General features: G+C 41.1%; 1 protein-coding gene across 3 annotated transcripts in view; it reads right to left on the reverse strand.

Annotated features, from left to right (window-relative positions):
* SDE5 (silencing defective 5) overlaps window positions 1–14507 on the reverse strand; it is a 37909-nt gene extending 23402 nt beyond the window's left edge. The window contains exons 1-3 of one of the 3 annotated variants that reach the window (XM_077369814.1): window positions 14349–14507; window positions 10897–11534; window positions 9351–9376 (exon numbers count right to left, since the gene is read on the reverse strand). In XM_077369814.1, the coding sequence (XP_077225929.1) occupies window positions 9351–9376; window positions 10897–11533 (663 nt within the window). In that variant the 5' untranslated portion in view covers window position 11534; window positions 14349–14507. Of the gene's footprint in view, window positions 1–9350; window positions 9377–10896; window positions 11535–14101; window positions 14321–14348 lie in introns of those variants that run through there. The other 2 variants (XM_077369813.1, XM_077369812.1) reach the window with 2 other exon arrangements.
* Between the last annotated feature and the right edge of the window lie 829 nt (window positions 14508–15336).

The raw sequence follows: 15336 nt of genomic DNA on the forward strand, positions 1-15336 counted from the left end.
GACTAGTAAAATACGAGACAAATTCAAAGAAAGTGACATCGGCGGAGACAAAGATCCAACGAAGTCTAGGACTGTAACACTTGTAGCCCTTCTGGGTACGAGAGTACCCCAGGAAAACACACCGCTCTGCACGTGGGTCTAATTTGTCCACACCCAAGTTATGGACAAAGCAAACACCCCCAAACACACCGAGAAGGGAGATTGTTTTCCTAGTACGGAAGAGGGAAGACGATTAGCGAGGAAGCAAGAGGTGTGAATGGCATCGCTCTAATACACTTTAGGAACATGCATCTAAAAGAGTAATGTGTGAGCCATGTCAAGAAGATATCTCAACTTCCTCTCAGCTATAGCATTTTGTTGAGAGGTGTATGCACAAGAGTATTGATGAATGATGCCATGAGTGGCTAGGAATTCTTGAACCCATTCGTTGTGGAAAAATACACTCTGGCATCATCAGTTCGCAAACACTTAAGAGGGAAATCATATTGATTAGTAATTTCAGCATAAAAGGTTTGAAAGGCAGTAAAAACTCCATATCGATTTTTAAGTAAATACACCCATGTCATTCGAGAAAAGTCATCCACAAAGATAATGGAATATGTATATCCAAAAACGACTTAGTCCTCGAGGGACCCCATACATCAGAATGGACCAACTCAAAAGGTCCCAAAGCTCTACTAACAAGCCTAGGAGGGAACGACACGCGATGGTGTTTCCCGAGTTCACAGGACTCGCACTAAACTGGTTGTAGGGTAGAGGAGACAATGGAGGTCTACTGGAGTCACTGAAGAGAATGATGACCAAGACGAAATGCCACTGATAGAAATCAACAAAGCTACGCAAAATGGTGGGAGATGGATGGCATTGAAGGTGATACCAGCTCACGACCCGATCCAATCGTCGCCCCAGTCAAGAGATCCTGAAACAAACAGTAAGAAGGGAAAAATGAGACAGAGCAATGCAGGGCTTTAGTAAGCTGACTAACAGATAACAAGTTAAATGGAGATGTAGGAACACACAAGACCGAAGATAAGGTAAGACCCTCATGGGGTGAAAGAGTACGAATACTACAGATGGGGGCTTTAGTCCCATCGGCAAGAGTAACAGAGCGAGAATTTACATGAGCCAGGAATGAGAGTAGAAGCAGGATTGACAGGTTTCTTATATGTCGTCGCTGGCTTGACAGTTTTCCGGAAGTATGCCAATGTGCTCTACAGCATTCGGTTTCGGATCATTGCCCGATTCTATTAGACCCGAGACTGAATCTTGGGGCCCTTCTCCCTTCAGATTCAAGTTGGCTTGGCTGGAAATCCCTAAAATGGAGGAGAAATTGGGGAAATGGTGGAAAGAACGTGAGGTATATGGAAAAGCGGATGTAGTCATTACTCATTAACTCCAAGCTTAGATATGTGAAAAAAAAAACTGAAGGACTGGAACAAGGAGAATGCGAGGGTTAAAAATGAAAGAAAATCATGGCTATTAGCTCGAATCAAAGACATAGTGTCAAAGGAAGAGATGGGTCAAGCTAGTGCCGAAGAAGTGGGAGAAGTGGGTTTATTCAAGGAGGAGCATAATCATATTTTCCGGCAAGATGAAATCTCTTAGCGTCAAAAATCAAGAGTAAAATGGCTAAAACAAGGAGATAAGAATACTGCCTATTTCCATGCAATGGCGGGAGTGCGAAGGCGGGGAAATCGGATAGAAGCTATGGAAAGGAGTCTTGTCGGAGGACAAAGGGGCAATTATTAAAGAAATTGTAGATTTCTACAAGCAGCTATACTCTACAGAAGCCATAGAACGTCCCATCCCTGAAGAGATGGAATTCGGCTGTTTAGGGCAACAGGATAGCGAATCATTGGAAGGTATTTTTACAGAGGAGGAAGTCAAACGTGGGGTGTTCTCTTTGGGGAAGGATAGGGCGCCGGGTCCTGATGGCTTTTGCTTAGCCTTCTTCCAACACTGCTGGGATTATGTCAAGGAAGATATTATGAGCTTCTTTCATCAGTTTTATGACGGGATGGAGCTTGAAAGGGGGACTGGGGCAACATTCATTGCTCTCATCCCAAAAATTAAGGGTGGAACGAAGGTGAAGGATTTCCGCCCAATCAGCTTGGTTGGCTGCTTGTACAAGGTATTAGCGAATGTTCTGGCGGATCGAATCAAAAAAGTATTGCACAAGATAATTTCTCCAAATCAATGTGCCTTCATTCAAAAAATACAAATCCTAGATTGTTCGTTGATTGCTAATGAATCGATTGACTACCAAGCAAAGCTAGGCAAACAGGGAAATGTTTGTAAACTAGACATGGAGAAAGCGTATGACCGTGTGGAATGGAGCTGCCTTGACTATTTACTTGAAAGGATGGGATTTGGTACTAAGTGAAGATCATGGATCATGAAATGTGTTTCATCTGCATGGTTTTCAGTTCTCATTAATGGTTCCCCTCAAGGCTTTTTCAAATCATCAAGAGATCTTAGGCAGGCGGACACGCGGTCTCCTTTCTTATTTGTGATAGTGGCGGAAACTTTGAGCAGGCTAATAGCAAAAGGGTTAGTGAAGGGGCTGATCAAAGGTTTTGAAATTGGGTCCAGAAATCTAGAAATCTCTCATTTACAGTTCGCCGATGACACTCTACTATTCAGCTCACCTGAAATTCTAAAGGTTGTGAACCTCACAGCCATTCTGCGATGCTATGAAGTAATCACAAAGATCAAATTTTCATAAGTCAAAGGTATTCGGCATTAACATGGACTCAGAATCAATTACAGGTCTGGCAGGGATCTTGGGATGCTCGGTGGATAGTTTTCCTTCTACTTACTTGGGGTTACCACTCGGAGCGGGTAGGCCAAAAAAGGAATGTTGGGAACCTATTATTGAGAGGGTAGAAAGAAGGCTCTACACTTGGAAAAGAAATCTTGTATCTAGAGGGGGCAAATTAACTCTGATTAAAGCAGTACTAGCCAATATTCCTATCTATCAGTTATCAATGATCAAATGTCCTGTGAGCATTGCAAACAGATTGGAAAAAATCCAGAGGAGATTCTTATGGGGAGGGGCTGATGAGAAGAAAGGTATCCCATTGCTAAAGTGGAAGAACATCTGCAGACTTAAACAGGCGGGGGGCTTAGGTATTCGAAGGATAAAGGTAACAAACCAAGCACTTTTAGGCAAATGGCTATGGAGATTTGGGGAGGAGGGGTCCCAGTTGTGGGCCAAAGTGATTGAAAGCAAGTATGGTACAGCGGCAGGTGGATGGGAATCAGAGGACCGATTCAGAAAATCGGGACCCACATTATGGCGAGATGTGATGAATTTTAAGGCTAAATTTGCAGAAGGAATAAGATTTAGAGTATATGCAGGGGATCATATGAGATTTTGGTGTGATAAATGGTGTGAGACTCAACCTTTGCTAGAGTTGTTCCTAGATTTGTATGCGGTTGCAGCAGTGAGAGATGTGTTGGTCAAGGACTGCTTTATTCGCAGGGAGAATGGGGTCACCTGGACTCCAATGTTTAGAAGGAATTTCTTTGACAGAGAGTTTGAGTCAGTGGATAGATTGCTGGCAACTTTGGAAAAATGCTACATTAAACGCTCTGGGGAAGATAAAAGAATTTGGATTTGGAACTCGGGGGGATTTCTTAGTAAAATCCTTCTACCACCATTTAGTCTCATGCTCTGTATCCTCTAATGTAGCCAAGATTTGGAGATCCAAGCACCCCCAAGGGTTTGTGTATTTGCATGGGCGGCAATTTTAGAAAGGATACAGACAGTCGACTTTTTGAGGAAGCGATAGATGCTAATCATCGATCATTGTGCTCTATGCTTACAAGCGGGGGAAACGGTGGATCATTTACTATTACATTGCAAGGTAGCAAGAGAGATGTGAAGTAGATTGTTATCACGATTTGGTGTAGCGTGGGTCTTCCCAGCCAAACTAGCGGAATTGCTAGAAAATTTGGAATTGACTCCGTGGAAGGGAAAAGGAAAGATCCTATGGAAGATAGCATTTCTTGCAACTTTATGGGTTCTATGGAAAGAGAGAAACGCACGGGTTTTCAAAGGAGTATCAAAGAGACCTCTATTCCTATTTAATAAGACGAATGCATTCACAATATCTTGGGTGAGAACCCTCCCTAGCTTTGCATTTGTGTCTGCATATGATCTATGGTATGGTTGGAGAGTAATTTGCAATGGAGCTAGGGAAGAGCCCAAAGTGGATCAAGTGTGGGAGCCACCCACCCAGGGACTATTGAAACTTAACTTTGATGGCTCAAGTATGGGAAATCCGGGTCCATCCGGAATAGGGAGGGTATTAAGAGATGACCAAGGAAATGTCATTTGGGCATATTCGGGCCCAATAGGTATCTCGGATGCAAATGAGGCGTAAGTGCGGGCAATACACCATGGAATTAAACTTCTAAGCAATGTTGAATTGGAAAAGGTGGATATAGAAGGAGACTCAAATAATGTAATTAGGTGGTTCAATGGAACTCATTCATTTCGTTGGAGATTTGCAGCTCTTTTTGATGAAATTCAGGATAATATTGGAGGATATCAAATAGTTGCTTATCATGTCAAGCGAAGTGCAAATGGGGTAGCGGATAAATTAGCTAAAGATGGGGTATCCAGAGAAAGTTTGGAGTGTTTTGATTATCTCCCCCCTTGATATTTCTTTTGTTTTCTTTTTCGATCTTGTATTATCTGTATTGACCATCTCGGTCTCCTTTCGCTATTATTAATATTATCTACCATTCAAAAAAAAGAGAGAGAGAGAATGATAAGGGAATGATTGAAACGAGGTAAGTGATGAAGAGTTACCAGTAACATGGTTGGATGCTCCAGAATCATTGATCCAAGAGATGGAGCTAGTGAGGAGGGAAGAAGGCGAACGACCTGACTGAGCAACACCCACAGTGGGTGGGCGGCTGCTGAAGTGAAGGCGCTGGAGCTCCTCATAATCTGCTCTGGTGAAGTGAAAAAGATCATCTGGAAGGCCATAAGCAGAGGGGATTAGTGAGACTCGGACGGTAAAGGCTTGACCATGAGAGTAAGCGGAACAGATCTCATTGCCAAGCACTGAGCACACCGTGGGATATGAATCTTCACTCCCTCGCGCTTGGGTCCCAGCTTTGGGATGAATTCGTTCTTTCCTTTGGCAAGTCCCGCACCTACGAATTATTCCGTGGGGTGTGGGCGGGGGAGGATCGGGTGGGAGGGTGAAAGAATTCTTTGACCTTTCGAATCAAATTCTATTCAAACTACCTTAGGCATTCAAGGGGCTCGCCGAGTCTAGTTCGTGTACCACCAGGCCTTCTATTTCCCATAGACCGAAGCCTTCACCCGGAACAGGAACTAGGACCTTCGAAGAGGAACTCCTGACCTACCTCCATCCCCTCGCTAATGCCGCCACCCAATAGACCCAGACCCTTACCTAATAGGCCTAGACCTTGAGGATTCCCTTTCATCTTTGGGTAGCTTACCCACGAACTAAAGGTGGTTATAACGAACAACGTCGTACCTTTCGTCTTCTTTTCTCATTTGAAAGTTTTCTACGGATTCGGTAGTAACGAGAAGTCGGATTTACAACTGTAAGCCTGAGAGATGGCTAGCTAAGCTTTATCTCCTCGATTCAAGAAGAGCTCGGAGATTGGAGGAGAATAAGAGGTTAGCAACATACGAACGTTTTCCAATTCCAAGCGAGCCATGGGAGTCTAGGTTTTGCGAGCTAGCCTGGAATAGAGGCAAGCCAGAAGCAGGAGTAGAGGTCTTTCTCGTTGCAGTAATGAAATCACCAAGTCAAGCATCTGCCATCTCATTTGTCTTTCCCGAATCTGTAAAATTGTGGAAAATAGGCCATTTGAATTGAAAGCGTCTAGTTGCTCTTGTTGTTCCAAGTAAGCGGTATGAAATCCAGTTAAGAAGAAGCAGCGCCAAAAGTACCTTCACCTGCAGGTCAAGCCTGTCTGTCTGCCGGCTATTGGATTGGAATAGGCCACCCGTAGGAGCCAGATGTGCCCTCAGGGGGGTTAGTAGCAGAGAGATGTGCGGCTCTGGATGGACGGAGCTTGGGGTTAAGAACAAAGCAGGTCTCAACCTGGTGGCCCTCCCTCTGACAGTGAGTGCAAAAATGGGCGTCCACGGCCACCAGTACCACGGTCACCGCCAAAAATACAGCCACGGCCTTGACGGCCACGACCACGACCAAAGGAACCAAAGCCACGGCTGGAGGTATCCCTATCATCATATGTAGCAAGGGCTGAGCCGTCACCAGAAAGAGTAGTAGACGAAATGGAAGGAAGGAACTGCTGGGCACAGGAGTAAATCTCTATGAGACTGGGAAGAGAACCCGAGTCGATCAACTGCTACCTGAAAGGTAGAAAATCCGGGCCCAAGGACTCAAGGTAATGGACAGCTCGAAGCTGGTCCCGCTGACGAGCTAGCACCGTCAGATTAGAAGTGAGAGGCACAAAGGCATCCAGCTACTGGCAGAGAGAGACAAAGAGACTGTAATGGGCAGAGAGAGGCGAATCCCCGCGCTCAAAGAGAATCCACTCCGAATCGGCAGCGCAAATGCGGGTGAGGTTATCATCCCTGGAAAAAAGGAGAGCAGTGTGATCCCAAATAGCTTTGGCAGTCGCCAAGTCCATCATCGGTCAAGCAATATGGGAAGACATGCTCTACCAAAGTAAGGTGCGAATTATCGCATCATCCTGATGCCACCTATCATAGGCCGGGTTAGTGGAGAGAGGAGGATCACGCTCAATCAGAGAGACTCTACCCCGAGCAAGGAGATAGGTCTCAACAGGCCTACACCAATTAAGATGATTAGAGCCGTCGAGGCGCTCTGAAGTCATCTAGAGAAACGACTGCTCAACAGAGGGGGAGTAGACAGTCGAAGTACAACTCGACGATGGAGCCGATGGGAGAGCAGTAACACTGTCAACAGACGAGGGGCTAGCAGAAGGACCCGAAGTAACCGGAGGATCCATAGGAAGAAGAGAAGCTCACAACCACACCTGCAAAAAAAAGGAGAAATAGACTGTGAGAATCACATAATGGATGCCGAAATGATGTCGCGGCTCTGATAAAGATGAAGACTACTAAGAGTCATAGCACGAGTACAAAGAAGGTGCCCACAGAGGGGGAAAAGGATGCTTAGGCATCAAAGAAAATGAATCGGAGCCGCAAGAATGAGAGGAGAAAAGGCAAAAGAGATTTAGACCATGAATGAAGTGAGGGAAAGAGAAGGAGGTCTAAGGAGAGGGTTTATGGGCTTTAGATAGAAGAGAGTAAGAAGGATTGAATGCCGAGGGACTGGAGGCGAAAGATGGGAGGAGACTAGGGAGCCGGGAGAAGGAGAGGCGGGAATGAGGGAGGCAGGATGGGGAGGCCGAGGGAGGGGGGTCTAGAGGTGGGAGGTGCAATAAGGAGGGGTGGCGGGATGTGGGAGGCCGAGAGAGAGAGGCGGGGGGGGGGGGGGGGGGGGGGAGGTGGGAGATTGTGGGAGGGGGAGAAGGGAGGTGGGAGATCTAGAGAGAGAGATGGGAGAAAGTGAAGGCAGGGAAGGGAGGTGGGAGGCCGTGAGAGAGAGAGAGACAGAGACAGAGACGGCTAGGTCATGGGGTGGAGGAGAGGAGTGGAGGGAGGAGAAGATGGGTCTTCAATGGAGGTCCCTAGTGCAAACTAACCCTACGGCTCTAATACCATGTTGAGAGAGAGGGATGAGAGAAGAAAATGAGTTGAGGGACTCTCCCCCTCACTCAAGTATTTATATTAAGACAAAAAACATACAATGACCACTATACCCTTATGGCATTAAACATACAAAAACATACTTCTAACAATTCTATTACCTCTTATTCTCACACTGGCTATCCAGTGAAAATAAGTTGTGTTTTTATCTCCTTGCTTAAGCCAATTAGCGATGGGTCTCTATTTCTAGAAGAGTTCTTCTTATAGAATCAACCAATTATAGCCTTCCTTTGCTTTCTCTCTTGTGTTCCTTTCTTCTTTTGACAAGGTAGAGACTTTTCCTTCCTATCCAACTAAGTGATGCAACTGATAAGGTCTACCTTCCTCTGGATTTCGTTATTTTTTCCTCTCAGACCCATCCTCTACTTTTGTCTTTGACCGTTTAGGGAGAAGTTAGGTCATGGGGAGGAGGAGAGGAGAGGAGACGAGTGGAGGGAGGAGAAGATGGGTCTCCAATGGAGGTCCCTAGTGCACACTAACCCTAGGGCTCTAACACCATGTTGAGAGAGAGAGAGAGAGAGAGAGAGAGAGAGATGAGAGAAGAAAATGAGTTAAGGGACTCTCCCCCTCACTCAAGTATTTATATTAAGACAGAAAACATACAATGACCACTATGCCCTTGTGGCATTACACACACAAAAACACACTTCTAACAATTCTATTACCTCTCATCCTCACACTAGCTATTTCGTGAAAGTAAGTTGTGTTTTTATCACCTTGCTTAAGCCAATTTGCTATGGGTCTCTATTTCTAGAAGAGTTCTTCTTATAGAATCAACCAATTATAGCCTTCCTTTGCTTTCTCTCTTGATTTCCTTTCTTCTTTAGACAAGGTAGAGACTTTTCCTTCCTATCCAACTAAGTGATGCAAGTGATAAGGTCTACCTTCCTCTGGATTTCGTTATTTTTTCCTCTTAGACCCATCTTCTACTTTTGTCTTTGACCATTCACAGCTTTTGTCTTAATCTTATGTAAGTTGGGCTAGCTGCCCTGGCTTCCTACCACCAAACAATGCACATTCTTCCTTTTTAAGTATTATTCTGTGCAAGCAAAGCAGTTATGATTGTACTTTGCATGAGCGAACCAACTCATAGACACTCTATGGCCAGCCACATGTGTACACTCTCAGGCCAGCCACATGTGTATATCTTGTACTTTCCATGAACGAACCAACTCATAGACACTCTTAGTCTTAGGCATGCCACGTGTATATCTTGTACTATAGTATAATCTCTCACAGTCCAAGCATGTGGTGAGTGCATTTGGTCTTTTGCCTGAAGAGCCTTAGTAGCTACTTGATCACCTAAGAGCAATGTGAAGAATATTTCCCAATTATGTTGAGAACAATGAGAGGTGAGCGTGTGGTGGAGTGTTGTTTACCCACTTATCCACATGTAGCTCTTGTAAATGAGAAAACTGAGATATGTTGTGGGTGTTATTGGTTCTTAAGATTCTAAGTCAGTGGGCAATACCAATTTATATGGGGGAATGCAATTTTTTAAAATGTGGAAGTAACAGTTTCCAGTTTTAGAGAGCGAGAGAATAATTTTCCTTTTTCAGAAAAAATTGTCTTACACATAAGGATAACAGTTACATACCTTTTTTGCATCATATCCACAAGAACCTGCAAATTCATTTTAATGATTGATTATGTACGGTAATACCAAGAAGAAACACAATTACAAATGAAATATACAAATATAGTAATAAAAACAGACATGGAACACATGTTATGCACCTTTGACTATATGAATTATAAAAGAAAAGTGTTTTCTGCTTCAAATAACAGCCACATAATAATAAACTTAACAGAATTTCCAGTGGTAAAAAGGATTGCATTATACGTAGAAAGTGTGGCATAAACCCACAATAACTAGCTTAATCTAGGCTATTATCCCATTGATCCCTAGTATGGGAAGCAGAAGGTGAAGAAATTGGCTGTGTTGTCATTGTTTTTATTCATGTTACCAAGAAATCGGGTTGTTCCGATACAAGGTACGAGAACTAGTACGCAGTAAGTATGCTACTTCCCCAGGTATGCAATATGGTAAGGATAAGCTTATTGCATAATGTACATGTAAGTAACAAGGTATAACTTGATTCCTAGGTTTGGTACATTTTCATTTCATAATTGCAAATAGAAATAAAAAGTACTCCTTAAAATTTTGCAATGGGTATTCAGAGAAAAGATAGAGAAAAATTTTAAATCAAATGTTGGCTGAAACATGTGTCGACTTTGGCAGACATGTTTCCATTTCCGCGGCCATCGAACGACATTCACAGGAAGTGAAGTTACAGATATGGAATATTTGATTTGTTTTTTTTTTTATTATATTTTTATTTAATTTTGTTGGGAAATCCTTTTAAAATTATGGAATATTTTTATTGTTCTTTAAAAAAAAAAAGTTTCTCATGCATGTTAGCTTCTAAATTTTTCATAGGTGAGTAATTCTCATTTATGGGCCTTGGAGTCAACATTTGGAGAGGATGATGCCCTCAAAAAAGGTCTAGGTCTAGCAGCTTGCACAGATTGTCTTTCTTTGACGGGAGCCCAATGATGAAGGTTGAGGACGATCTGCTCCAGATGTTTAGTTTCCATACCAAAGAAAACACAAAATGCTATCATTAAAAAAAACGTAAACACAAAATGTCAACAAGCTAGCAATAATAGTGATGAACAACCCCTGCTTTTCATGTGGACCATTGAGTACAAAAAAAGAGTACTTGAGACAACAAACAAGAATTTCCACTAATACAAGTAACAAGTAGAAACAAAGAAAAGCTGTACCACAAACAATTTAAATTATTGTAAGCTTATCATTCTTACTTAGGCTAAACCAAAATCTTGAGCAAATACCAAGTAGTTAAGACAAACAAGCATAATGTAGTCTTTCTCTGTCACATATAATCTCATAATTATGTGTAGCCAGATTACGAACATTATTCCTTTATTCTATAGCATCAATTGCCCATAGGACTGATTGCAATGTGGACTACAGTATACCTCATAAGGATTTACCCTAGATTCAAAGCAAATAGAGCAAAAAAGAAATACAGTATACCTCATAATGATTTACCCTAGACTCAAAGCAAATAGAGTAAAAAGTAAATAGAAGAGAACTTTTAGTTAAGAAAGATACTCACCAAGAACGTCTTGAATCACATCCATGCCAAGATGAAACCCATCTCCAAGCATGGAAAAAAGAAACTCCTCAACATCCGTGTTGTTGTTCATCGGCCCATTTCTCGGCAAAAAATCCGATGCAACCACATCTGTGTCATCTTTTAATGGTTCTTTCAGTTCCAATTTCACTGGTTTGGTTGATTTACACAGATCATTCATAATAGAAGGAGTCGGCCCATACCCTTTACCCAAAACGCTCGAAACAGTGCCAGTTGAAACAGAAACCTTCCTCGGTTTTGAGCCTTTCAAATTCTTTTGCAAATGATTTGAAGTATCGGCGGCATTGTTGTCAAGCAACAGTTCTGGCACTTTATAATTCTTTTTTAATTGACTTGAGGTCTCAGCATTGTTGCCAGGCAACTTTGAGCCACTTGACTCGCCATTGGATGAATGAGTTGCAGCTCTAGGGGGGTTATTCTCTTGCAACCCATATAGAATTTCACCAGCCATATGCACATTGCGACCTGCCTTGCAATATGCAGAGGCTATGTCCTCTACGGTGAAAGATGGCCCGAACGCATCCAGCAACCTCTCCAAGGCCCTCCCCTCATCAGCATATTCTGAACTGCATGAACTGTACGAATCCATATCGCACATTCTGCATGCCAACACATGGAAAAGGGCCCATGGTAAGCAACAGTTACTTAAATATTTGAAACACACATTGAAAAATCCATGCACGCCAACAATATAAACCAGTCATAGAAAGGCAAGAGGAAAAATTTTCTATTAGACAAGAAATAAATGAATCTCAGGAAAAGGTAAAGGAAAAAGAAGCATTATTTCCAGGAATGATATATGTACAGATGCATTCCCAATTAGTAAATGATATAACCCAAGAGAAAAGATCCCACGTCAATCAGACAGAACTTCACACCTAGAAGGTGGTGATTCCGAACAATGGGTAAAATGTTTCACTAGAACCTGGGAGGACATTCAATAGTAAGAATAAATCTTCTAATACTATTTCCGAAACCCCCAAAATCCTAGGCACCAATGCTTAGATACCTTTAGAAATTTACAAATAACTAAATATATCTTTGGTGAATATGCTAGGAGCAAAATCATGAGCTTTATGCACAAAAAAAATACATAAATTATAGATTGATTTTTTTATTTTATTTTTTTGAATGGTAAATTATAGATTGATTTATGCCACATAATAAAAGATTGTGGGGTTAGAAAGGTTCATATAGTTCTACCTGTTATACTATATTTCATACGCATGCCGTGATCCTCATCACCTAATTTCTAGGTATGAGTATTGGTGTTGGTGAACTAATAGTTATTTAACCATTCCTTTGTTGAGTGGCACTGCAAAAGGAACCACCGATATCCATCATTTCGGGGCTTCAAAGTTATTATCAAACCTCCGTTGATCATTCCTCGAGAACAAAAAAGACGCAGATCTTGTTCTAATGAAGATCTATAACTAAGGTGTTAACTTTTTTTTCTTTTTTCAAAATGTGTCAAATGAAGAGCTTCAATTAATGTGTCAAATGAAGAGCTTCAATTGAAGCTCTTCATGTGGCACATTTAAAGAAATATATCTTTTTTAATAACAAGGTTCGGTTATAGTTTGTTTGATAAGAAGTTTTGCATCTAATGCGGTTTATGAGGACATGGTCAATGGCAGTTCAATAATAATATTGAAGCTCGTTAAAGATGAATATCAAGTATCACATTACCACATCACCCAACAAAAGGAAAAATAATCTTAGAGTTCATCTACGGTCATGCCTAGAGATTGGGCTATGAGTACTTTGGTATACTGTAGACACCCGTATGAATATAGTATGATAGGAACAACCACATGAATCTTCCTCTTTTTTTTTGGGAGGGAAAGCTGGGGTTTGGGCTATAGTATGATAGAAAGATCCATGTTTTTCCATGAATCTTCCTATCATAATATTATCCATTATTATTACAAAAGTGTCATTATTTAATCACGAGACAACATAATAATCATGAAAAATTGTTCAAACCAAACTCCTGTTCCTTTCTAATATAATAAATAGAGTGTAGGAACAAAATAGAACCAGAGAAAAGTTAAACGTTCCCTTCAAATATTGCAGTCAGAAAATCAAAAGAATTAGCTTTAATTATGCTTATGCTTTTTCAAATAGTACTTAAGGAGGAGGTCATTTATTGTCCACCATGCACACGGCTGTATGGTTGGACAATCTGGACCGTCCATCAGGTGGGAACTACCATGGATGGGCCACAGTACAAAAATCATACTTATGGACCATCTTCGTAATCTGATAGATTGACCCACAAGCACATGGTTAAAAGTAAAAGAAGAAAATTGTCAACAATTCATAATCAACAGGTGGACAGTTAAGGTGGTAGTCCAATCAGTTTCAAGGATTTAAATGTCGGTTTGCGTGTTGGTTTTGGCCTCCACCAAAACTGAGTGGAAATTTCAGCCGAAATCATGTAAACCTAGATAAAAAATAAAAAAAATTTAATTTCCACCAAAATGTATAAAATTTCGGTGGAAATTTCAGCAATTTTGGTGGAAATTTCGATGGAAATCTTTAACACTCCAACGGAAATTTTGGCAAAATTTCCCCAAATATTTGGAATTTTGGCAAAATTTCGGGATTTTTCCAATTCAATGTGCTTTTGGTTTCGGTCTAAACCGACACCGAAATATTTCAGCTGAAATTTGGATTTTGGCCGAAATTTAAAACTATGAATTCAGTTTAATAGTTCGAATCTTCCAACTTTTAAGCCATGTCTACGATGGCGATTTGTGACAAACAAAAATCAGGTTATTGCTATAAACAAGAAACCAACTCTCAATGAATTAATCAAGGCATTTTATGTATATAATCAACATAATGCATAACAGGATAATTGAAAAACAAAACAAAAATGACACCCAAAAGATCAGAAGAAATGCAACAAGGAGATGGAATTGAATGATTTCCAGTAAAAGTTCCCACTATCAATCCATGATAAAATTGGTAAATTAATTAATTATGTAGATAGACCTTTAATTTATGATGATATCAGTCTACATTAACCATAATCATATCATTCCATTATGAAATTGTATAAAGAAAAAATCTAAAGAAATGGGTTGTTGAAATTAGGGCATGAATAGTATAAACATATAGAAGGGAGGAAATCTAAAAAAGAAAAGTGTTGAGAGTTAACCTAGGCATCGATTTATGAATGATGGATGAAATGAGGAGAGATGAGGAATTCAAGAGATATAAAATGGAGAAGAAATGCTTACTTTGATTCAAGATTAGGGTTTTGGGGTTTTTTATGGGAAGAGAGAGAGAGAGAGAAGAGAGAGTTTCGTGTTTCTCTCTCCTCTCACTCAGAGAGAGAAATCACGGAAGAGAGAATGTTGAGTTATCTCATTTGTTTAGTATGAACTGAAATAAAATAAAATTACCTGGTAATTCGCCCCCTATTATGATAAATTCGCCCCACTTTACAGCCCACAATTCTCTCTCTCTAACTTTGCTGGGGTTAACGAGGTGGAGATGGAGAAAAGGGCATTTGGTCTTTTGGATTGTACCGCGCACTATGTGGGTGAAAAGAGTTGAAACTACTAGTCATCCGTAAATTTAGACATGGGATGAGGTTGGAAACATTAAATAGTCTAGACTAGTCATGATACATTCAAGTGAGGTAGCTATTGTTTAGTTGATGAAGGAAGACAATAGAATACGGACATGAGATGGATAACTACTAAAGGCACTGAGAAATTAAAGTGTTAGGAAAGGAGATTGATAACGAGATGGGGGAAAAAAGATTCTTTGCTTCGAAAGGAAGAAATAAGGCAATTGGAATAAGGGCCCGTTTGGATACCTCCCATTTTGTAATTGGATTTGGAATTGAATTTTGAATACAAAATGAATAGATCCGGCAGCTCATGTAGAGGGAGACAGAGAGAGAAGGGGGTACTTCCTACTGGAGGGGAGAGGTTGAGGAGCAAAGAGGGTTGAAGGAAACTGCCACATCTGTGGATTTCCAATTTCTTATTTCCACAGCAAATTTAGAAAATCTGATTTTTTTCACTGTCAGCTGCTGAATTAGAAATCCAAGAATTTGATCTGATCCAAATTACAATGCAAAAAAGGGCTGCAAATATGATAAATCCAAATCAAAATATTCTCGGCATCCAAACGGGCCCTGAGGGTTTTTTATTTGTTGTGTGTGCCCGTGAAGTGCAGTACTTTTTACTTTTGTAGGATGATCCAAACTGTTCATTCGTTGGGCCACAACATAAATAGGTTGTACCCCATAGATCATCTCCATAGGTGTATCCTAGATCTCTGATCTATAGAGCTTCCTACATGTGTAGTCCCTCTACAGATCAGAGGGTTAGGATCATCCTATATAGACGAGGACAACATATTTACATTGTGGTCCACCAA

Source organism: Tasmannia lanceolata, unplaced genomic scaffold, assembly GCF_043159265.1.
Source record: "Tasmannia lanceolata isolate RefF3 unplaced genomic scaffold, GAP_Taslan_0.1 ptg000029l, whole genome shotgun sequence".
NCBI lineage: Eukaryota > Viridiplantae > Streptophyta > Magnoliopsida > Canellales > Winteraceae > Tasmannia > Tasmannia lanceolata.